Genomic DNA, 23,221 nt, shown 5'->3' with positions numbered 1-23,221 from the left:
AGTGAGACCCTGTCTCAAACAGGTAAACAAAATAAAAAAAAAAACAACAAAGAGAAAACAAGACAACACAACAAAACATAAAAAAAGGAAGAGGAAATAAAATGGAGAGGAAAAACCAAGAACAGATGTGATATCGAAAGAAATGGGGTAAAGCAGCTCCCATCAAGTTTAGGAAGAGAGGAATATAACTGTAAGTACAAGAAGCTGCTCTCTTGCAGGCCCTTCTGGAGGTCTCTTCCAGCCAGAAGATTGGCTTTTCCTCATCAAGTACCTTCCCTGCTAGAGCCAATGGTTGCCTTTCCTCTGAGAAACAGACAGGCTGCTTCCTTTGGCAGAGGACATGGGGGGCAATCTTCTCCAAAGAGCTGTGAAACAAGCATTACTATAACATTTCCCACGGTGAAAGTCAGGGCTTCACCATGGGAAATGTTACAACTGTCTGAGGATGTTGTTACTCACCAGACCTGAGTGATATTTTACCTCTCTGCTACTCTTTCCTCTTTGACTTACCTCTCTTCTCTCATGCCTCTGCATTGGCAGCATTTTTTCTGAGGTATAATAAGCATGCACAACAAATTCTCTAGCAGTTGTGTCTTCAAACCTAGTCCCCCCTTTTACTTAAGGTCCCTTGGATATGTTTATTACAATTCAAGGTCTAGCAAAAGGCAATGAGCACTAGAGGCCTATAAGAAACAATTGTCAGAGGGGCACAGGGACTGCAGCATCTCAGGGGGAACACAAGGAAGGCTAGTAGCCCACAGTCTGGGGGGATGCAGCAGTTTCTTGCTGGTGGCTCGAGGGAATGGCTGATGTCCAACACTGAGAAGCTGGGGCAGTTGGGTGCTGCTGATTTATAGAAGTTCAAGGAGTTAGGAGGTGTGAGGCTTGTAGAATTGGTTGGACATTATTGTGGTGCACTTAGAAATCAACTAATATCCAATCTCTATTGCCTTGGCTGCAGGCACTCAAAGCAACAGGGAACCCACCCATGCTGGCCATTCATGAGCTCAGTTTTACTGTTTGACAAAGACTAGGATCCTGAGAACTGGAGTCAAGGGTGGCTGGGAAGAGTCCCAGGGCTTAAGAAAGCCTGATGAACCTGCTGTATTTGAAACACTACTTGCCCAGTATTTCTTCCTACTAGGAAAACTTAATGACCTACCCCAATATTCAGCATGATTTGTGATCAAAGTCCAAGTATGTCTTGGGCTTTGAGACAATAATCATAATAGTAGAGGGAAGGGATAATCATACCCAAAATAATTTGTAGGAATTATCTATGTCATACCAGAAAAGTCAGGAAAGGCTATGCATAGCTCTGCAAGTGTTTGACAAGGAAGAGAAGTACGGATTTGGATCATGAGGATTCAGTTGCTATGGAGAGGCCTCATCTGAGACACAACCATAATTCGCTATTGTAGGATGAAACTGAATGGTTGTTTCAGTGGCCAATTCAAACCTGAGTTTTGAGCTGATCCATGCTGCCTGGCAAGAAAGGTGAGTGCAAAAACATACAAACAGAAGAGACTAAAGGATAGGCCAAGGATAACAAGGTCCTGCAGGGCTGCCTTGAAAATGTGTCATGGCCAGGATCTCTACCAGAGTCCTTTCCCTTACCACCATACATACCTTCACTAAGAATTAAAATGTGTGGTTACAATCTGCTCTCAGATAGAAGAGCCAGATTAAAACAGAGAGAGAACTTATAAGAAAGGGAAATGAAGAATAGAGAGCAAGAAGAGACCCTGAACTGTATTTTTTACTATTTTTAAAAAATTCATAGTACTCTTAGTTTTGAAAACTTTCCAAATTTGATTCTAAGCACAGTATTCCCATTGTTCTTTTCTTCCCTAGAATAATACAACACAACCTTATGGCTCTATAGGATAATTAGAACTCACATAGCACACTGAGAGATGAGAAGATAGAGGACCATGGAGATTTGCTTTTACCGATTTTCCTTCAGTAATTCTTTTCCCCATCATTTAACTGTGGATATTCCTGAACAAGTCACCCTTTCTCCCTCTAGATTCATAAGTTCCACCTCTAGTTTTACATGGATCCACTCTTAAATATTAATCCTAATTACTGAATTCTTTCTCACTTTATATATTAGACTTCTGATTATCTATGAATTGAACACGTTTATGTTTCACCAATACCTGAAACTCAACATAGCTGCACTTAACACACACACACACACACACACACACACACACACACACACACACACACACACATACACACCCTCTTGGAGACAAAGTCTTGTAGAGTGCAGGCTAGTCTCAATTCTCCATGTAGCTCAGATTGGCTCTGAACTCCTGATCCTCATGCCTTAGCCTCTTGGGTAGCTGGGATTATAGGCATGTGCCTGGCTGTGGCTGAATCAGAAATAATTTTCCTTTAGCCCCCACCAGCTTCTTCAACACTATTACTAGCATTGTCATTTAAAAAAAGTTCCTTGTCTGAAACTTTTTTGTTCTTTCAAAATGTTTTTAAAATATTTTAGTCATTATTTTTATTTTATGTGTATGAGTGTACTGCTTATACGTGTGTAAGTGCACCCATCTCATGCAATGCCCACAAAGGTCAGAAAAGAGCATCAGATTCTCCTGAAACTGGAGTTACAGATAGTTATTAGTTGCCATGTGGGTGCTGGGAATTGAACCTGGGTCTTCTGTAAGAGCAGTCAGTACTCTTAACCACTGAGCCATCTCTCAAGTCCCTCAAAATAATTTAATAATAAAACATTCAGGCTTGTTGAATGTGGTAGCACATACCTTTAATCCCAGCACTCAGAAGACAGAGTCAGGTGGATCTCTGTGAGTTTGGGGCCAGCCTATTCTACACAGTGAATTCTAGGCCAGTCAGGGCTACATATAGCAAGCCCTTGTATCAAAACAAAAACAAAAATCACACTACACCAAACCAAACCAACAAACCAAACTAAACCAAACCAACAAACAGAAAAGTTCAGGCTTAATATTTTGCCATGTTTGCTTTAGATTTAAAAAAAAAATTCGAAGTTCTGTTTTGCATCCAATTTGCCTTCTCCTCAAAGGCAGCCACTCTTCTGAAGTTAGTTCAGAAGCAGATTCAAGGTAAAGGCTGATGAGTATGTATCTGATCTGGGAAGTAAACAGACAGAAGCAAGGAAGAGGGGCATAGGTCAAAGGAGGAAAGGTAGCTATTCCTGTTGGCAACTGCACCTTGTCTGCAGGGAAGCTCTAGAAAAGGATCTTGGGTGAAAAGTGATAGAACTGTAGAATTACACTCCCATGCCCATTACTCTTCCAGCCTGTGTGAAAGGGTGGGGGGTGGGGTGGGGGGGTTGCCTGAGGGCAGCTTCTTGACAGACTGAGATGATGGCTGCTGTAAATCAGGGTGGTATGTACAAAAATGGCTTGGGGATACAAAGGGGCATGGCAGAACACTGAGCATATCAGCAACAGTGTGGGATCCATCCCTCTGATGTTCGATTTACTAGAGTTACATGCCATTAGTTTTTATAACAGTATATGATATTGTTAACGCCTTTAGCAATGATGAGAAAAATGACTATAAACATACATTGGCTTTAAATTTTTTATTTATAGTCAATGCAAAAAAGGAAGCTAGTTTAGAAAAGTAACTTAAGCTCAAAGAGTTGCTCAACTATTTGTTGCATTTATATCAGGAACTTAATGGATTCCCTTATTAGGAAATAGGAAAAGAAATAAATATATACCACCATTAATTTTTGTTTGGTTTCATACTTCATTAGACTTTGACAAAATATGACTTCCTCGGTCATTGTCCCTCCTCTTCTACTGCTAAGTCTGCAGGCTGTTAGGCTTAAACTGTGGCTGATATATAAGATTATAGGTCTTCGCTAGAAGGTTATATACAATCTAAAGTGCCTTAGAATATAATTTTCTTCTTAGCTACAATTCATTGGCTTCTCTTGGAAAGAAGTGAGGTATATGTGTGTGGTAGGGTGGGAATGAAAGTGGGGGCCACCACAGTGAAAATATACCCCAACTCCACAATCAGGGTCTATTCATGAGTCCAGAAATCGTTCAGCAAAACCAGGAATGGTTGGCCTTTTTTGTCACTTACAACCAAAAGACCTCTGAAATAACAAAATAAAGCTATAGAACAATATGTTTTCTAGTCCCTTTTGCAGGAACCAAAGGAATTTAAAATAATATCTAAATAACACTCTTCACAGATCCTAGTACTGGGTAAACACAGACTTCCCTCTTTAGGAACTAGCAGACAGAAAAATCACCTTACAAATGAAAACTCTAGAAGAATCTTTCTGAAGAATCAGAATAAATAATCACATGGGTAGTACTGTTAAACAGACCAAAAAGTATCTGAGTCATGCGTGTTGGTGCACACCTGTAGTCTCAGCTACTCTGGAGGATCACATCAGCTCATGAGCTGGAGACCAGCAAGACCCCATATCCATAACAACAACAAAAATAATGAAATCTCATATTGAGATTCAAGGGGATGCCCATCAAATTTCATGCTTCAGATAAAAATGACTGTAAGAAAAACCTAGGTATAATCGTGAACTACAGAGTGGATTTAGATCAGAGAGACCACATAACTGGTAAACTGTGTGTAAAATATATTGGTGAAAACAACTTCTAGAAGCTGCATAAATTTCACATTTTTGAATTTTATTTACTATTTTTATTTTATGTGTATGAGTGTATTGCCTGCATGTGTGTATGTGCACTGTGTCATGCAGTACCCATAGAGGTCAGAAGGAGGTGTCAGATCCCCTGGAACTAGAGTTATAGATCATTTTTAGCTGTTATGTGGGTTCTGGGAATTGAACCCGGGTTGTCTCCAAGAGCAGCCAGTGCTCTAAACTGCTGAGCCATCTCTCCAGCCCCAATTTCTTACTTAAAAGAGTAGTAGGGAGGTCTTGGAAGATGGGTCAGTGGTTAAAGAGCTTGTTGTGCAAGGGTGATTACTGGCATTTGGATCCCCAGAAACTCATGTAAATGCCAGGTGAGCATAGCAGTTCACTGATAATTCTAGTTTTGGAAGGCAGAGACGGGATCCCCAGAGCAAGCTGACCAGCAAGATTAGCCATATCAGTGAGCTCTGGGTTTGACTGAGAGACCCTGCTCAATGAAATGAGGTGAATAAGTAATTGAAAATGATTCCTGACATCAGCCTCAGGCTTTCACATGCACATGCACAAATGTGCATGTGCACTTATGCACATACTCCCCCAAAATGTGTATACACACATGTGTATACCACACAGTCACATGAGAAATAGAAAAAGAAAAAAAGAGTTGTAATATTTTCACAAGGTAATTTCTTACTGTTTTTCCACTTGATTCCATTTCCACAAAAAAATATATAAAAATAGAGATAGCTCAGTCAGTATAGTGCTTGCCATACAAGCATGAAGGCCTGAGTTTGATCTCTAGAACCCACATAAAGAGGCTGGGTATGGTGGTGGTATATTCTTATAATCCTAGCACTGTGGAGGTGGAAACAGGAAGATCTTTGGGATTTGCTGGCCAGTCCCCCTAAGCCGTCTGGGCGAGCTCCAGGCCAGTGAGAGATCTGATCTCAAAAACAAGGTGGTCGGGCTGGAAAGATGGTTCAGCAGTTAAGAGGACTGGCTGCTCTTGCAGAGGACCTGGTTTTGGTTCCCAGCACCCACATGACAGCTAACAATTGTTGGTAACTCCAGTTCCAGGGGATCCAACACCCTCTTCTGGCTTCTTTGGGCTCTGTATGCACATGGTGTACCTACATACATGCAGGCAAAATACTCATAAACATAAAATAAAAATAAAAATTTAAAATAACAACAAACAAACAAAAACACCCAAAGAAAAAGGTGGTCAGCTTCTGAAGAACAACACCGGAGGTCGTCCTTTGGCCACCACAATCCTCGCCCACATGAACATGCACGAAATTTATAAAAGTAAGAAAACACATTACCCGATAGCACATTTAAACAATAAGTAATAGTAGAAACAAAGATCACACGGAATCCATTGTCCTTACACATAAAAGATACTTTACTTATTCTATCAGAAACTTTGACTCTTATTATAGGAAACTGTACATTGTCTAACACAAAATTAAGTGTCATGAACTCACTGACTTCCAAAAGCCCCAGAGATTGCAGTGGTTAGTCTATCAGCCCCTGTCCATGGACACTAGGACTCTTATTCAATGTGTACTTACATTGTATAGAGGGATAGTCTTCATCACCTTGTATTGTTTAGTGGGATCCATTTTATATAGGTGACGGTCAGTGACAAAAATTGCTCTGTCTTCTACCTTACTAAATCGATTCACCTATAAGAAAACAGAGACAAACAATAGTATCTCATTAAAAAGGAAATCAAGTTGTATCTTGGTTCAGAAGCAGCCTATAGGAGATAAAGCCTCAGTAGATGGTCACTATGTATGGCACTCTACAGGACACAACAATGACCTTAAAGGAGCAGCAGTTTCCAGAGGTGTGGAGTTTGGTAATTGAAAATTTGCATCTCAACAGAAACATAAAAAATCAGAGAATTCAAAGACTAGAAATATGTATAGATATCATCAAGAAAGTGAATAGACAAATCCACAATATGGAGAAAAAGTTCTGCAAATCATATATTTAAGGGACTTGTATCTAGAATATACAAACAATTAATTCAACTTAGTTGAACTTATATAATCCAATTGATACCATTTATATAACTGATACCATTTATATAATTGATACCTTGTATATAACAAGAACCTGAGATTAGTATATAGAGGTGAGAGAAATAAGCAATAAATGAAAATAAGTTCATGTAAAAATATAAAGAAAATAAAAACAGTATTGAAAAAACATGTATGTGTGTCTCTAGAGTGCTACTTTATTAGACAGAAGGTCAGAGAATGTCCCCATTTGCAGGTACAGTTTTTTCCTGAGACAAAATTAACCAAGTACATTGTATAAGCTGTGGTTAGTTACTTGTTAATTAGGATACTTCAGGTTATATTTTAATCAAGGTACCCAGACTAACATTTAAAAGAGTATTTATTTTACACGTGTGTGTGTGTTTGTGTGTATGCACGTGTGCACCTCTGTGAGTTTATGTGCAACAAGTGTATGTAGGTGCCCATGGAAGCCAGAGGGCATTGGATCCCCTGAATCTAGAGCTACAAGAGGTTGTGAGCCGCCTGATGTATGTGCTGGGAACTGAACTTGGGTCCTCTGCAAGAGCAGTAAGTGCTCTTAATTGCTGTCATCTCTTCAGTCCCAACATATTTTGAACCTCTGCAATGTCATGTTTCTCAGTGTCTAGAAGAGAAAGGCAAGCAAACAAAATGAAAGAAGCATAAATCTCCCCCAACCCAACAGAAAGCACACTTTGTTATAGGTCTTCTATTGTGTATACACACACAGACACACACAGACACACACACACACACTTTGCCCTTCACCCAAGTTCTTATTTCTAAGAGAACTTAGGGATTAATTTGAAAACAGTTTTAGTAGGCTAGTGACATAGCTGCATTTGGATAAGCAGAAGAGGATGCAGCAGGGTAGTCTGCTAGAGGTGCTAGAGATAGGACAGTGCAAACTAAAATTCAAATTTGACTTGGAAGTTTTGAATCTTTTCCCTCACAGTTTTAGTGATCAGTCAATTCTTTAAATGTTTACTTTATAACCAAAGAATATTTTTCAGTCTTTAACATGAGAGAAAATGATACCCATAATTTAAATAGAATCTACATGGTAAGTTCATAATTTGTGCTTTTGGGGAATATCTTTGCATAGCATCCATTTTTGCCATGACATACAGCTAGTATTTCACCAAAGATATGAAACACTGAGTGTGGAGATGCAGTTAGCTGTTCTGCACAGTACTGGTCTTATATGGGGCTTTTTGAAAGAAAGAGTACTGAAAACCACAGCTCCTACTAGGATATCTATAACCCAGAAAGTTGTAAAAAACTCTGGGAAGTCTCCATTAAAACAGTACATTTAACCCAGCACTTCCACAGAACATTTAATTTATGGAATCCTTTTTCAACAAATACATATTAATATGTGACAAAACACTGGTTCTATAAAGTACAAGGTGGAGAACACTTTCATCAGTCTTTGAATATGTGGAACAGAGAGCATCTAACATAAAACCTGAATAATGAGACATACTGCTCCTCATCTTTTATGGAATAATATTGAGAACTAGACAAATGTACAAAAATATAATTTAAAAACCCTGTTGCATAATTTCACAAGGTCATCCCAGAGTTGAAACAGAAAGTCTGCATGTCCTTTTAATGATATGCCCTTGAGTTAAAATAAAAAGAAACCCTCAAGGCAGGAACTGTATTGAAACTCTTATATTCTTTTATATGAGTAAACGGCAATTTCTTCAGAGAAAACATCACAAATATTTACATTCTGCTTCAGCAATTCAAATTATCCTGAAAACATGAGTCAAGTGACTGGGAAATATATCAGGCCTAACGGCATAAAAGTTGAAGACTGCTTAATTTAGCACACACCAAAGGAAAGCATTCAACATACATAGGAAATCCAAGCTTAACACAATTATTGTATAGGAACACTATATTTCACTTTTCATGAAAATATGGAAAAACTGGATCACAGACTCAGGATTAGATAAGACTTCATCTTGTTTCTTAAACCTAAAGTTAAAATCCTCACCCCAGAAAAAAATTTCCTCCCATTCTGCTTTCCATAACTACTTCAAGTGATCTGTTTATAGGTTCAGTTGTTTCCACAGGGGGTCAGAGATAAGCTTCACCAGAGAGTGAGAGCAGAGCAAACAGTGCTATTTGCAGCAGTCTCTCACCTTGAAGAACACTTTATAATAACTGTGGTTAATGGAAAGTGGCCGCTTCAAAAGGAAGCAAAGGATAAAGAACAGGACTCTGTGGAAGTGTATCATTTGCTTTGGTGTGCCTTTGGGATTGAAAGAGTCTAAAGGGGACATTAAGCTACAGTGTGAAGAAAATTTTGGCACTGAACTTAGAAATACAGGAGCATGAATAGGAATTATTCAGTTGTTGCCCAGCAGAACCTAGGATGAAACTGTAAGACATAAAACTGGAATGAGAGGCACCACACCAGGCTTTTCTACAGATGGCCTAATTCTCAGTACCATCCAAATCTTTAATTGTTCTCACTTCCAAAATACCTTGACATCAGAGAGAAAGTATACTGGAGAGTGGGTATAGGACTTACTCACTAGGTAGTGGGTAAGGTACACTTACAAGCTTGATGTTTAACTTAAATTTATTAAAAAATATTTATTATTTTTATTTTATGTATATGAGTATACTGCCTGCATGTATATAAGTGCACCTGTGTCCTGCAATGCCCACAGAGGTCAGAAGAGGGCACAGGATCCGCTGAAATTGAAATTACAGATGGTTCTTACCTGCCATGTGAGTGCTGGGAAGCAAACCTGGGTCCTGTGCAAGAGCAGCCAGTGCTCTTGACCACTGAGCCATCTCTCCAGCCTGGTAACTTAAATTTTTTTGTTTAGATGTGTAAATATGGTTAGCAAAAGTCTTATCTTGATTGTGTATCCCTAAGTATATTTAATAAAACAGGGTTACTGGATTTTAATGTTCACAACTAGAAACTGGAACATGGGAACCAGGCAATGATATTGCAATAGTTCCTCAATGACGTTTATTGCAGTCTAAGTCTGCTTCCCTGGTTTTAAAAGTTTGTATCATTTGGACTTGAACTCCCTTAGAATGTTCAAACACTGTGACACTCTCTAAAGCTGAAACATTTTAAATGTCCTGCTAAGTCCTCAACAAGTTTTTGGATGCTGGATGTGCAACTTGTATTTTTGTTCCTGATAGAGTTCACAAAATCCTGTGTGAACTGTGTGTGTGTGTGTGTGTGTGAGAGAGAGAGAGAGAGAGAGAGAGAGAGAGAGAGAGAGAGAGAGAGAGTGAGAGAGAGAGAGCTGTTTGCTAAAAAGGGCAAGGCATGATTAGAAGATTGAACTTGCAGCAGCTCTCCTCTAACCACCTTCAGAGAAGGGAGAAAGGCTGGGAATAGGCACTAAACTATTTATCAACAGGAAATATATAGATTTAAACAGTCCCACCTATGTAAAGAAACCTCCATGAGCCCTAAGCTACTACTGCATTTGGAGAGCTTCCCAGATGGTAAAAGCCTCCATGGGGCAAGGGGGGCACATTTTCTTCTAATTGTGGTAGTCGAGACCACTGATATTTTTTAATTAAATTTTTGTGTATTTCATATAGAACATCATTTTTACCCGGCCTTCCACTTTGGAACTATCCCATAGCCCCCACCCCCACTTGAGTTCATACTTTCTGTCATTTGTGTTAAGGCCTATCATGTAAAGTTAGTGCCCCCAGATGTCTCTCAGTGCAAGTTCATCCACTGGGATTCAGCCAGTCTGTCTAGAGTCCCTCCCTTTAAGAAGATCAGCTCATTCTCACCCAGCAGTAATCAACTGCCAATAATTCTTCGACTAAGATTGGGGCCTGCTGTTCATTTCCAGTTTTGTGCTGGATTTTTGTCTGCTTAAGTTTTCATGGGTCTTGTGCATGCTGACACCATTGCTGTAGGTTCATATGAGAAGAGTCCCAGGAGCCCGGAGGATGATTTCCTTATGGTCATGCACTGCCTCCCTGGCTCTAACACTCTTACAATCTTTCTACCCCCTCTTTTGCAATGATCCCTGAGCACTGGGTGGATGAATTTTAATACAGGAGTCCTGTTCAAGGACCCACACTCTGCAGACTCTTATTTGCTGCGTTTTGGCCATTTGTGACCCTTTTCATCCCTGGCATGAGGGAACTTCATTGATGAGAACTGAAGGATGCATTAGTGTTCTCTTCATCCCTGGTTCTATGTTTTGTGAGCCTTAGGTGTAGAGGCTGCATCCTAGATGTGCCACTTAGGCTTGGGCAATTCATAGACAATCCTTGTGTGATCAATTGTGGAACTCTGTAACCGTCTGTCTCTTGAAAAAGAAGTTTCTTTGATGGGTGGTGACTGGGATACTTGTGTATAGATTTAAGGATCCATATTACATTTGTCTAGGGATATGACAGTCTTTGAGCTTTCTCTAAGATCTATGACCTCTCCAGCTATGTGTATTTGGTTAGGTTTATAACACCACACATGAGTTTCCTCCCATTGAGTGGGCTATAAGTCTAATTAGGTAGCTGTTGATTGCCCCCAAGATAAAAGTGCCACTACTGTACCAATGTTGTTGCTGTGCTGGTCACTGATGTGGTTTTTAAGCCTTGAAGCTGGGGTTGGACCATCAACTGATGTTCTCCCTTAGCAGTTTGCCTGGTGCTCTCCAAAGCTATGAGAGGTAGCCTTCAGGGGAGGGCTTCCCAATCAGTTCCAGCTCTGATGCTCCAAATCCTGTGTCCAAAGTATGTCCTGTCTTCAGCAATAGGGTCTTACCATCAAGTTCTGGGAGAAAATCAAGGACTGTGGCAATAACCTATGTAATTTTGGGAGTGTCTTGGACTACCCTGGCCAACAATTCAAAGGAAGGTTTCTCCTGTCTGGCATTGTTTCTTGTTATGTAGCCTGCAGCTCATGTAGGGATACTGTCTGTGTAATTTTTCAGTAGGTTTTTGGATTAATACAATTCCCTCTGGTTTTTTATACTAGCTAGGCACTATTTACCTCTCATTTTTTTCTCCCTGTCTTATCCTCCTTCTCTGCCCTCCCAATTTTAAGTATCCCATTTCCCCCATTTCTCCCTTGGTAATTTCTGTCTGCTATGGTGCCATCTCTCTTGAGCTCCTTCTTCCCCTTTATTCCCATAGTTCCTTGAAGAGCCCTCCTTCTTCCCCTCCCATTTAACTACCCCCATTTTACACATTTCTCCCTTAGTAACACCTGTCTCCTACGACTCTTCTCTCTCAGGTTCCCTTTTCCTGTTACCTCCCTGGTTCCCTGCCACTTTACTAGTTCCTGCAGTTACATCAGGATATGCATTCACTTATAAGGATTCTAGGATCCACAAGTGAGGGAGAACATATGTCTTTTGTTTCTCTGAGTCTGTGTTACTTTACTTCGTATAACAAGTTTCTAGATCCATCCATTCACCTGCAAATTTCATTATTTCCTCTTTCTTTACTGCTGAGTAGAACTCCATTGTATAAATGAACCACATTTTCATTATCCACTTGTCAGCTGAGGGGCACTTAGGCTGCTTCCATCTCTTAGCTATTGTGAAAAGAGCAGCAACAAACATGGATGTAAAGTGTCTCTGCAATAGGATGGTCCTTTGAGTATATGCCCAGGAGTGATATAACTGGGTCATATCGTAGGTTCATTTTTATTTTTTCATTTTTTTTTTGTCTTTTTGAGACAGAGTCTCCCTGTAGCCCCAGCTGACCTGGAACTCACTATGTAGACCAGGCTGGCCTTGAACTCACAAAGATTCGCCTACCTCTGCCTCCCAAGTGCTGGGATTAAAGGCATGTACCACCCATGCTCAACTCATTTTTAGTTTTGTAAGAGTGTTCTCTACACTGCTTTCCATAGGGGTTACATGAGTTTGCAATCCCACCAGCAGTGAATGAGTGCTCCCTTTTCTCCACATCCTTGACAACATTTGGTATCATTTGTTCTCTTGATCTTAGCCAGTCTGACTGGGATAAGATGAAATCTCAAGGTGGTTTAATTTGCATTTCCCTAATTACTAATGATGTTGAACACTTTTAAAGATGTTTCTTAGACATCTTTTTTTAATTAAAAAATATTTTTATTGCGCTTTTGTACATTTCATATAACAGTTCTATTTTTTTTTTTTTGTCTTTTTTTTGAGACAGGGTCTCCCTGTAGCCCCAGTTGTCCTGGAACTCACTATGTAGACCAGGCTGGCCTCGAACTCACAATGATCCGCCTGCCTCTGCCTCCCAAGTGCTGGGATTAAAGGCATGCGCCACCACGCCCAGCAACAGTTCTATTTTTTTAAACTTTTAAAAAAAATTATTTTATGTGTATGCGTGTATTGCCTGCATGTAGGTAAGTGCACCTGTGTTGTGCAATGCCACTGGAGGTCAGAAGAGGCTGTCGGATCCCCTGGGACTGGAGTTACGGACAGTTGTTAGGGGCCATGTGGGTGCTGGGATTCGAACCCAGGTCTGCTGTAAGAACAACTAGTGTTCTTAACCTCTGAGCCATCTCTCCAGCCCCCCATACAACAGTTCTTAATGAAATTTAGACCCCACCTCCTCCATCCATGTCCCCACATAACCCTTCCCCCACTAGACCACATGCATTCTACCATTCCACCATACATGTTAAGTTCTATTCAGCCAAGTGTTGGCACCTAGAAGACATCTTTATTTTTTCCTGGGAACTCTCTGTTTAGGTCTTTAGCCCATCTTTTAATTGGGTCATTTGTTTTCTTGTTTCTTGAGTTCTTTATATATTCTGCATGTTAAATCTCTGTCAGGTATATCACTAGTGAAGATTTTTACTCACTTTGTGGGCTTTCTCTTTACTTTTTTGATTGTTCCTTTTACTGTAAAGAAGCTTTTTAGTTTAATGAGGTCCCATTTGTTGATTATTGACCTTAATTCCTGAGCAGTTGGTGTCAGATTTAGAAAGTCCTTTCCTACACCTGTATCTTTCTTTCTCTTTCCTTCTTTTCTTTCTCTTCCTTTCTTTTTCCTTCCTTCCTTCCTTCCTTCCTTCCTTCCTTCCTTCCTTCCTTCCTTCCTTCCTCCCTCCCTCCCTCCCTCCCTCCCTTTTTTTAAGATAGGGTCTCCCTGTAGCCCTAGATGATCTGAAACTCACTATGTAGACCAGACTGGCCTTGAACTCACAGAGATCTGCCTGCCTCTACCTCTGGGATTAAAGGCGTGTGCCACCACAGCTGGCTTCTTTCCTACACCTGTATCTTATAGGTTACTGCCAATATTTTCTTATAACAGTCTCAGAGTTTCAAGTTTCATGAGGTCTTTGATCCATTTGGAATTGACCTTTGTGCAAGATGAAAGACAAGAATCTAGTATCATTCTTCTATAGGTGGAGATCCAGTTTTGCCAGCACCATTGGTTGAAGATGTTGTCCTGCCTCCATTGTGTGTTCTTGGCCCCTTTGGCAAATCTCAGGTGGCTGAAATTATGTATACTCATGTTTGGGTCTTCACTTATGTTCCATTGACCTGTGTCTACAGAACTATAGTTCTGTAGTATAGTTTAAGATCTGGTATAGTAATTCCCTCAGTGTTGCTCTTTATGCTCAGGGTTGCTTTGGCTATCTGGGGTCTTTTGTGCTTGCATATGAATTTAAGCATGTTTTCTCCTAATTCTATGAGATATGTCCTGGGGATTTTGATTGGATTGCATTGAATCTATATATTGCTTTTGGTAGGATGGTTGTTTTCACAATATTAATTCTTCTGATTTATGAGCATGGGAGGTTCTTTCATCTTCTGATGTCTTCCTCAATCTCCTTTTTTTTGAAGATTTAAAATTTTTGTTGAGATCTTTGATGGTTTTGGTCAGGTTTACTGTTTTTTTTTTTTTTTTTTTTTTGAGGCTATTGTGAATGTGAGAGTTTCCCTGTACTCTTTCTCTGACTGCTTGTTATTGATATATAGAAAGGCTACTGATTTTTGTAGATTAATTTTGTAACCTGCCACTGTACTGAAAGTGTCAATCAGTTCTAGTTTTCTGGTGGAATTTTTGGGATCTCTTAGGTATAGTATCATATCATCTGCAAAAAGGGATACTTTGACCTCTTCTTTTCCAATTAGTACTCCTTAATTTCCTTCTCTTGTCTTACTGCTCTGCCAAGAGTTTAAGGCACTATATTGGAAAGGAGTGGAGACAGTGGACATCTTTGTCTGGTTCCTGATTTTAGTGGGAATGCTTCCAGGTTTATTTCCATTTAGAATAATGTTGGCTGTGGGTTTGTTGTATATGGCCTTAATTATATTAAGGTATGTTCCCTCCAGTCCAATTCCCTCTAGGACTTTGAACATAAATGCATGCCGAATTTTGTCAAAGGTCTTTTCTGCATCTATTGAGATGAGCATGTGATTTTTGTCTGAGTCCATTTTTATGATTTATGATGTTTATTGACTTGCATATACTGAATCATCCCTGCATCTCTGGAATAAAGCCGACTTGACCATGGTGGATGATCTTTCTGATGTGTGTCTGTATGCAGTTTGCAAGTATTTTGTTGAGAATTTTTGTATCTATGTTCATTAAGGATATGGGTCTATAGTTTTCTTTTCTGGTTGTGTCTTTACCTGGTTTTTGTATTAGAGTGATGCTGGCTTCATAGAAGGAATTTGGGAGTTCTCCTTCTGCTTCTGTCTTTTTGAATAATTTAGTAGTATTGGTTGCAGACCTTCTTTAAATATCTGGTAGAATTTTGCTGTAAATCCATCTGGGTCAGGGTATTTTTTAGTCAGGAGATTTTGTATTACTGTTTTGATTTTATTATATGTTATGGGTCTGTTCAAATTGTTGATCTCTTCTTTGGCGGTTCCCATGATTTTAGATATCCATCCATTTCTCCCAGGTTTTCAAATTTAATAGAGTATAGGTGTATTAAACCTACATTCCCTTATAATGTTCTGGATCTTATGGGTGTGTTGTGATGTTTTCCCTTTCATCTCTGATTTTGTTGAATTTGCACTTTCTTTTGGTTAACTTGGCTAAGGGTGTGTCTATTTTGTTTAGCTTTTCAAAGAATCAGTTCTTAGATTCATTGATTCTTTGTATTGTTTTGTTTCTATTTCATTAATTTCTGCTCTGATTTTTGTTACTTCTTCTCATCTGCTGGGTTTGGGTTTCATTTGTTCTCTTTCTGATTTAATATAGGCACTTAGAGCATAAACTTTTCTTTTAGGACTCCTTTTAAAAGTGTCCCAGAGGTTTTGTTGTGTTGTACTGTCTTTTTCAATTACTTCCAGGAATAGTTTTATTTCTTTCTTAATTTCTCCTTTGACCCACTCATCATTTAGGAGTGTGTTGTTTAATCGCCATGATTACATGTTGTTATCAGGGCTTCTTCTGGTGTTGATTTTAAGTTTTATTGCACTGTGGTCTGACAGAATGCATGGAATTATTTCAATGTTTTTGTATTTGTTGAAGGTTGTTTTGTGCCCCAGTATGTGGTCAATTTTTGAAAAAGTTCCATGGGATGCTGAATAGAAAGTATTTTTTTGGTGCTTACATGGAATATTCGGTAGATGTCTGTTGAGTCCATTTGATGTATGGTATCATTTAATTCAGATATCTCTTTGTTTATTCTTTGTCCGGTTGACCTGTTTAATGGAGACAGTGGGGTACTGAAGTTCCCTATTATTACTGTGTTGGGGTTAATTTGTGTCTTAAAGTTCTGTAGTGGTGTTTTTATGAATTTGGGTGCACCAGAGTTTGGTGCGTATATGCTCATGATTGTAATATCATCTTTGTTAATTGTTCCTTTGATCAGAATGAAGTGACACTCTTTATCTCTTCTGATTAGTTTTAGTTTGAAGTCTATTTTGTCAGATATTAGAATTGCAACCCCTGTTTGTTGCCATTTGCTTGGAAAATTCTCTTCCATCCTTTCACCTTAAGGTAGTGCCTGAACTTGAAGGTGAGATGGGTTTCTTGCATACAACAGAAGGATGGATTGTGCTTCCTAATACATTCAACTACCCTGTGTCTTTTGACTGGGGAGTTCAGTCCATTAATATTAAACTTATTATTGGAAGATGTGTATTGGTTGCCATCATTTTGATTACTGTTTGCATTCTTTGTCTAATTTTGTGTTTCCACAATTGTTCCTTCATTTAGTTTCTTTCTGTTGTCCCTGGGTTATAGCTGTTCCTTTATCCTATCTTTGTATTGCTTCAAGTATTCTTTGAAGGGAGGGTTTTGTGGACATGTATCCTTTCAGCCTATTTGTGTCACGGAAGATTTTTCTTTCTCCTTCAACTATAATAGACATTTTTGATGGGTATAGTATTCTGGGTTGGCATATATGGTTATTTAGAACTGGGAATACTTTGTACAGGTTCTTTTGTCTTTCACTGTTTGCACTGAGTATGTTAGCTGCAATTCTGACTTATAATTCCTTTATATGTGAGTCTTTGTCTTTCACAGCTTTCAGTATTCTCTCTTTATTCTGTACATTTAGTGTTTTTACTATGATATGCTGTGGGGAGTTTGTTTTCTGGTCTTGTCTATTTGGTGTTCCATGTGCTTCTTGAATTTGGGGATGTCTTTCCTTAATTTTGGGAAATTCTCTTCTATTATCCTGATTAAGATCTGGTCACCATTCACTTGAGATTCTTCTCTTCTCCTTCCTTTATTCCCATGATGTATAGATTTGGTCTTTTCATGGTGTCCCACATTTCCTGCATATTCCATTCTTGTGTTTTAAAATCTTTTTCATAATATTTGTTTCAGTGGCCAAATTCTTTAACTTTGTCACCAATGTTGATATTCTGTTTTCCATTTCATTCATTCTATCAATGACGTTTTTTCCTGTTATTTCAAATAGGCTTAAGTTTTCCACTTCTTCACTTCAGCCCTAGTTTTCTTCAATATTTCTATCTCTTTTGTGATTCAGTCAGAAGTTTATCCCTATCTTCTTTTAGTTCTTTGATTTCTTTGTGTGTTCTTTAAATTTGTTGAATACCTTGATCATGTTTATGATTGTTCTTTCAAATTCTGTGTCCTGGGTGGGGCTTTCTTTGTAGAACTCTTCTATAGGACTGGTTGAGTTTGGTGGGAACATACTGTTTTGGTTTTCATATTATTATTTTTCCGTTGTGATTTTTGGCATGTGGATTTCTTTTGTTGTTTGTGATTTTGGAATGAAACCCAAGCCTTCTTTTGTTGAGATGAAGTTTGCTTCTGTTTGTATTATTGGTGTGCCTTGGTTGTTTTCTTACTGCATATATAAAGCTGGTTGGTCTAGGCTTCAGGTTCTCTCAGATTTATTTTGGAGGGAACTGATGGCTTCAGATCAGTTCCCCAGGATCTCCCATAGAGGCCCAAGTCAGGTTCCAGTCAGGTATACCCAGGCTTCCTTATAACATCTGGATCCCTATTAGTGGGCACTCATAGCACAATTTGGGAAGTTCTAAGGGAAGGCCTGATTTAGGTACTCTTGGATGGTCTGCTAAGGTTTCAGGCCCTACTATAGGGCAGACAGGTCTAGCTCTAGTGAAGTGGGAGAGGCCTCATGTGGTCCTGATTAGGGGGTTGGGCATGGCATGATTTGGAGAAGTGCACCACTATGTGAAGCCTGGATCCAGGCACTCCCAGGTGGTCTGCTAAGGTCTCAGTCCCTACTGTAGGGCAGAGAGGTCTAGTCTTGGTGAAGTGGGATGGACCTCATGTGGTCCCAATTAGTGGGTTGGTCAGGGTGCGATTTGGGAAAGCTCACCACCATGTAGAGGCTGGAACCAGGCACTCTCACGTGGTCTGCTAAGGTCTCTGAGACCACTAGAATTTAATGTGATGCTCTATAAAGTTAGGTTGAAATCTATCATTTTTCAATTTATTTTATTTATACATGGTATAAAAACATTACCATAGCATATTTCCATTTCTCCTTCATTTTGCTTGAATGATTTCCTTTAACATTTCCTATAGTAAATACCTTCAGACATGTCTAGAAAAAGGAGCCTTCATTTTACTGTAGGTTTTGAAAGACAGATTTGCTGGGTATAGAATTCTAGATTAGCTGCTCTTTCTTCAGTACTTTAGACTCTTTCTCACCTCTCTTTATACCCACCCCTCCACTGTTTTTTTAAGATAGTGTGATGGTTTGAATGAAAATGTCCCCCATAGGCTCCAAGTATTTGGACATTTTGTCCCCAGATGGTGGTGCTGTTTTGGGAGGTCTTAGAAGGTGTGGCCATATTGGAGGAAGCATGTCACTGGGGGTGGGCATAGAGAGTTCATAAGCCTTGCCAAATCTTGAGTTATTCTCTTGCTTCCTGTGCCTGCTTAGAGATGTACAGCCTAGCTTCAGCTCCCCCTTCTAGCTACCTCTGCTGCCATGCCTTCCTGCCATGACAGACTGTAATTCCTGTGGAACTGTAGCTCAAAAATACTCTTCCTTTTATAAGTTTCTTTGGTTAGTGTTTCTATCACAGTAACAGAAAAGTGACTAATAAAGACAGCATCTCATTTACCATAGGCTAACCTTTGGTAACCGAGGATCTCATTTACCATAGGCTAACCTTTATATAGCCGAGTATTCTTGAATTCTTGATCCTTTTCTTCCACTTCACTAGCACTGAGATTATAGGTATGCATCACCACACCTGGCTAGATGAAGCTTTGTTGATGGGTCTTTTTCATTTTATTATTGGTACTGAGTTCTCTGATCCCATGGTGCCTTGGAATAGCTTACTTCTGATTTCTTGGGCTTAGGTAACATTTTGCTTTTCAGACCTGCACATTTACAGTTTTCATCAAATTTGGAGATGTCAGTCATTCATTATTTGCTAAATTATAAAAAAATTCCTTTCTCTGCTTTCCCTTAGGGACTCCATGTGCATTTGCATTGTTAGTAGTTACAGAAATACAAGTTAAAACCACTTTAAGATTTCATCTTACGAGACAGTCTGAGAGGTTGGGTTCCAACCTCCATTGGTGTAGCAGCTCTGATCTCAGCAGACCGCCCGAGAGTGTCAAGCTCTGGCCTCCTTCTGGCCTCCCTCTGGCAGAGGGTCTGAAATGCAGGGGACTGCTTGAGAGCACCCGGATCCTGCCTCCACATAGTGGTGTAGTGGTGAGCTTCCCCTAATTGCACCATATCCATCCCCCAACCTGGGATTTTGTGAGGCCCCAGGGCAGATCTGGATTTGGTAGGCTAAGGCTGAGATCCTAGCAGACAGTCTGAGAGGGTGGGTTCCGACCTCCATCGGTATAGCAGCTCTGATCTCAGCAGACCGCCAGAGAGTGCCAAGTTCTGGCCTCCCTCTGGCTGAGGGCCAGAGAACACAGGGGACTGCCTGAGAGTTCCTGGATCCTGCCTCCATGTGGTGAAGGAAGCCTGAGTATACCTGACTGGAACCTGAATTGGGCATCTGTGGGTGCCCCTGAATAGCTGATCTGAGCCATCAGTTCCCTCCAAATTAAACGTGAGAGAACCTGAACCCTGTACCAACCAGCTTCACATAACCAATAAAGAAAGAATCTAGGCACCCCAATAATACAAACAGAAGCATACTTCAACTTAATTCTACATACCAATACCACAATGAAAGAATAATAAAATGGAAAGCCAAAACACTATGTCCCCACCAAACTCCACCAATTCTGTAGAAGAGTTCTACAAGGAGAACCCCCTAGAGATAACCCAGGACACTGACTTTAAAAGAACAATCATAAACATGATCAAGGAATTCAATGAATTTGAAGAACACATGAACAAACAAATCAAAGAACTGAAAGAAGATAGGGATAAACTTCTGAATGAATTCACAAAAGAGACAGAAACACTCAAGAAAACTCAGGCAGACACGAAGAAGGAAGTGCAAAACTCAATAAGCTGACTCGAAACAACAGGGGAAAGTCTCACCTCTAGAATGAATGAAATGGAAAACAGAATATCAACACTGGAGGATAAAGTTGAAGAATTGGACCACTCAAGAAAAGATTATGGAAAATGAAAAGAAACACAGGAATGGAATATGCAAGAGATGTGGGACACCATGGAAAGACCAAATCTATGGATTATAGGAATAGAGGAAGGAGATGAGTTTTGGGTAAATGGTGTTGACCAGATCTTAAACAGGATTATAGAAGAGAATTTCCCGAAATGAAGGAAAGACATCCCCATGCAAATAAAGGAAGCACATAGAACACCAAATAGACAGGATCAGAAAAGAAACTCCCCATGACATATCATAGTAAAACCACTAAATGTAGAGAACAAAGAGAGAATACTGAAAGCAGCAAAAGAAAAACAAGTCACATAAAGCTCATCAAAGCCACATATAAAGGAAAGCCCATTGGATTTATAGCTGACTTATTAATGCAAAAGGATGAAAGCCAGAAGAACCTGGACCAAGGTATTTCCAGTTGTATATGACAATGGGTGCCAGCCCAGAACACTTTACCCAGCAAAAATGTCTATTATAGTTGAGGGGGAAAGAAAAATCTTTCATGACACGAATAGCCTGAAAGAATACATGTCCGAAAACCAGCCCTTCAAAGAATACTTGAAGCTATACAGAGAGAGAAACAACTATACCCCAGGGGCAATGAAAGAAAATAAATGTATAACCTAGGAAACACAAAATTAGACAGAGAACACAAACAGCAGTCAAAATGATGGCAACCAATATACATCTTTCAATAATAAACTTAAATATTGATGGACTGAACTCTCCAGTCAAAAGACAAAGGGTAAGTGAATGGATTAAGAAACAAAATCCATCTCTTTGCTTTCTGCAAGAAACCCATCTCACCTTCAAGGACAGACACTACCTTAAGGTAAAAGGATGGAAAAGAATATTCCAAGCAAATGTCACTAAGAAACAAGCAGCGGTTTCAATTCTAATATATGACAAAATAGACTTCAAAGTAAAACTAATCAGAAGAGATAAGGAGGGTCATGCCATTCTGATCAAAGGAACAGTAACCAAGAAGATATTACAATCCTTAACATCCCAATCCTTAGGTGCACCAAACTCTGGTGCACCTAAATTCATAAATACAACACTACAGGACTTTAAGACACAGATTAACTTTAGATTAATCTAAGACACAGATTAACTCAGTAATAGTAGGGGACTTCAATATCCCACTGTCTCCATTAGACAGGAATACTGGACAAAAAATAAACAGAGGGACGTCAGAATTAAATGATACAATACATCAAGTGGCCCAAACAGACATCTTTCGAATATTCCACCCAAGCACCAAAGACTACACTTCCTACTCAGAACGCCATGGAACTTTTTCAAAAACTGACCACATACTGGGCCACAAAACAAACCTCAACAAATACAAAAAATTGAAATAATTCCATAGATTCTATTGGACCACAATGCAATAAAGCTCAAAATCAACACTGGATAAAGGCCTAGTCACTAAACGAACTCATGGTGATTGAACAACACACTCCCAAACAATGAGTAGGTCAAGGAGAAATTAAGAAAGAAATAAAAGAATTCCTGGAATTCAATGAAAAGGACAATACAACACAATACAACCTTGGGACACTTTAAAAGCAGTCCTAGGAGAGAAGTTTATAGCTCTAAGTGCCTACATTAAAAAATTAGAAGAAGCCCAAATAAATGACCTAACACTGCAACTCAAGACACTGGAAAAGCAAGAACAAATGAAACCTAAACCCAGCAGAAGAGAAATAACAAAAATCAAAGCAGAAATTAATGAAACAGAAACAAAGAAAATGACATAAAGAATCAATGAATCTAAGAGCTGGTTCTTTGAAAAGCTAAACAAGACAGACAGACAGACCCTTAGCTCAGTTAACCAAAAGAAAGAAAGAAAGCAAATCCAAATCAACAAAATCAGAGATGAAAGGGGAAACATCACAACAGACACCCCCGATAGATCCAGATTATAAGGGACTATTTTAAAAACCTATATGCTACTAAATCTGAAAATCTAAAAGAAATGGATGGATATCTAAAATCATGGGAACCACCAAAGTTAAACCAAGAAGAGAGCAACAGTTTAAACAGACCCATAACATATAAGAAAATTGAAACAGTAATACAAAGCCTCCCAACTGAAAAAAATCCCAGGCCCAGGTGGATTTACAGCAGAATTCTACCAGACACTCAAAGAAGACTTCCAACCAATACTACTTAAATTATTCAAAATGATAGAAACAGAGGGAGAACTTCCAAATTTCTTCTATGAAGCCAGCATCACTCTAATACCCAAACTGGGTAAAGACATAACCAAAAAAGAAAACTATAGACCCATATCCTTAATGAACATAGATGCAAAAATTCTCAATAAAATACTTGCAAATCACATACAGACACACATCAAAAAGATCATTCACCATGACCAAGTAGGCTTTATCCCAGAATCATATAAATGGACTCAAAGACAAAAACCACATTATCATTTCAATTGATACAGAACAGGCTTTTGACAAAATTCAGCATATGTTTATGTTCTAAGTCCTAGAGGGAATTGGACTGGAGGGAACATACCTCAACATAATTAAAGCCATATGCAACAAACCCACAGCCGA

General features: G+C 39.2%; 1 protein-coding gene across 1 annotated transcript in view; it reads right to left on the bottom strand.

Annotated features, from left to right (window-relative positions):
* Myo1d (myosin ID) overlaps window positions 1–23,221 on the bottom strand; it is a 481,196-nt gene that overhangs the window by 175,240 nt on the left and 282,735 nt on the right. Inside the window, exon 19 of the mRNA XM_029553582.1 lies at window positions 6,211–6,324. Coding sequence (XP_029409442.1) covers window positions 6,211–6,324 — 114 coding nt within the window. The remainder of the gene's footprint in view (window positions 1–6,210; window positions 6,325–23,221) is intronic.

The sequence above is a fragment of the Nannospalax galili genome, unplaced genomic scaffold, assembly GCF_000622305.1.
Source record: "Nannospalax galili isolate Female #2095 unplaced genomic scaffold, S.galili_v1.0 scaffold363, whole genome shotgun sequence".
In the NCBI taxonomy this organism is placed as follows: Eukaryota; Metazoa; Chordata; class Mammalia; order Rodentia; family Spalacidae; genus Nannospalax; species Nannospalax galili.
Note: the sequence above shows the minus strand (reverse complement) of the source record. Positions and strands in the feature narration are given on the sequence as shown.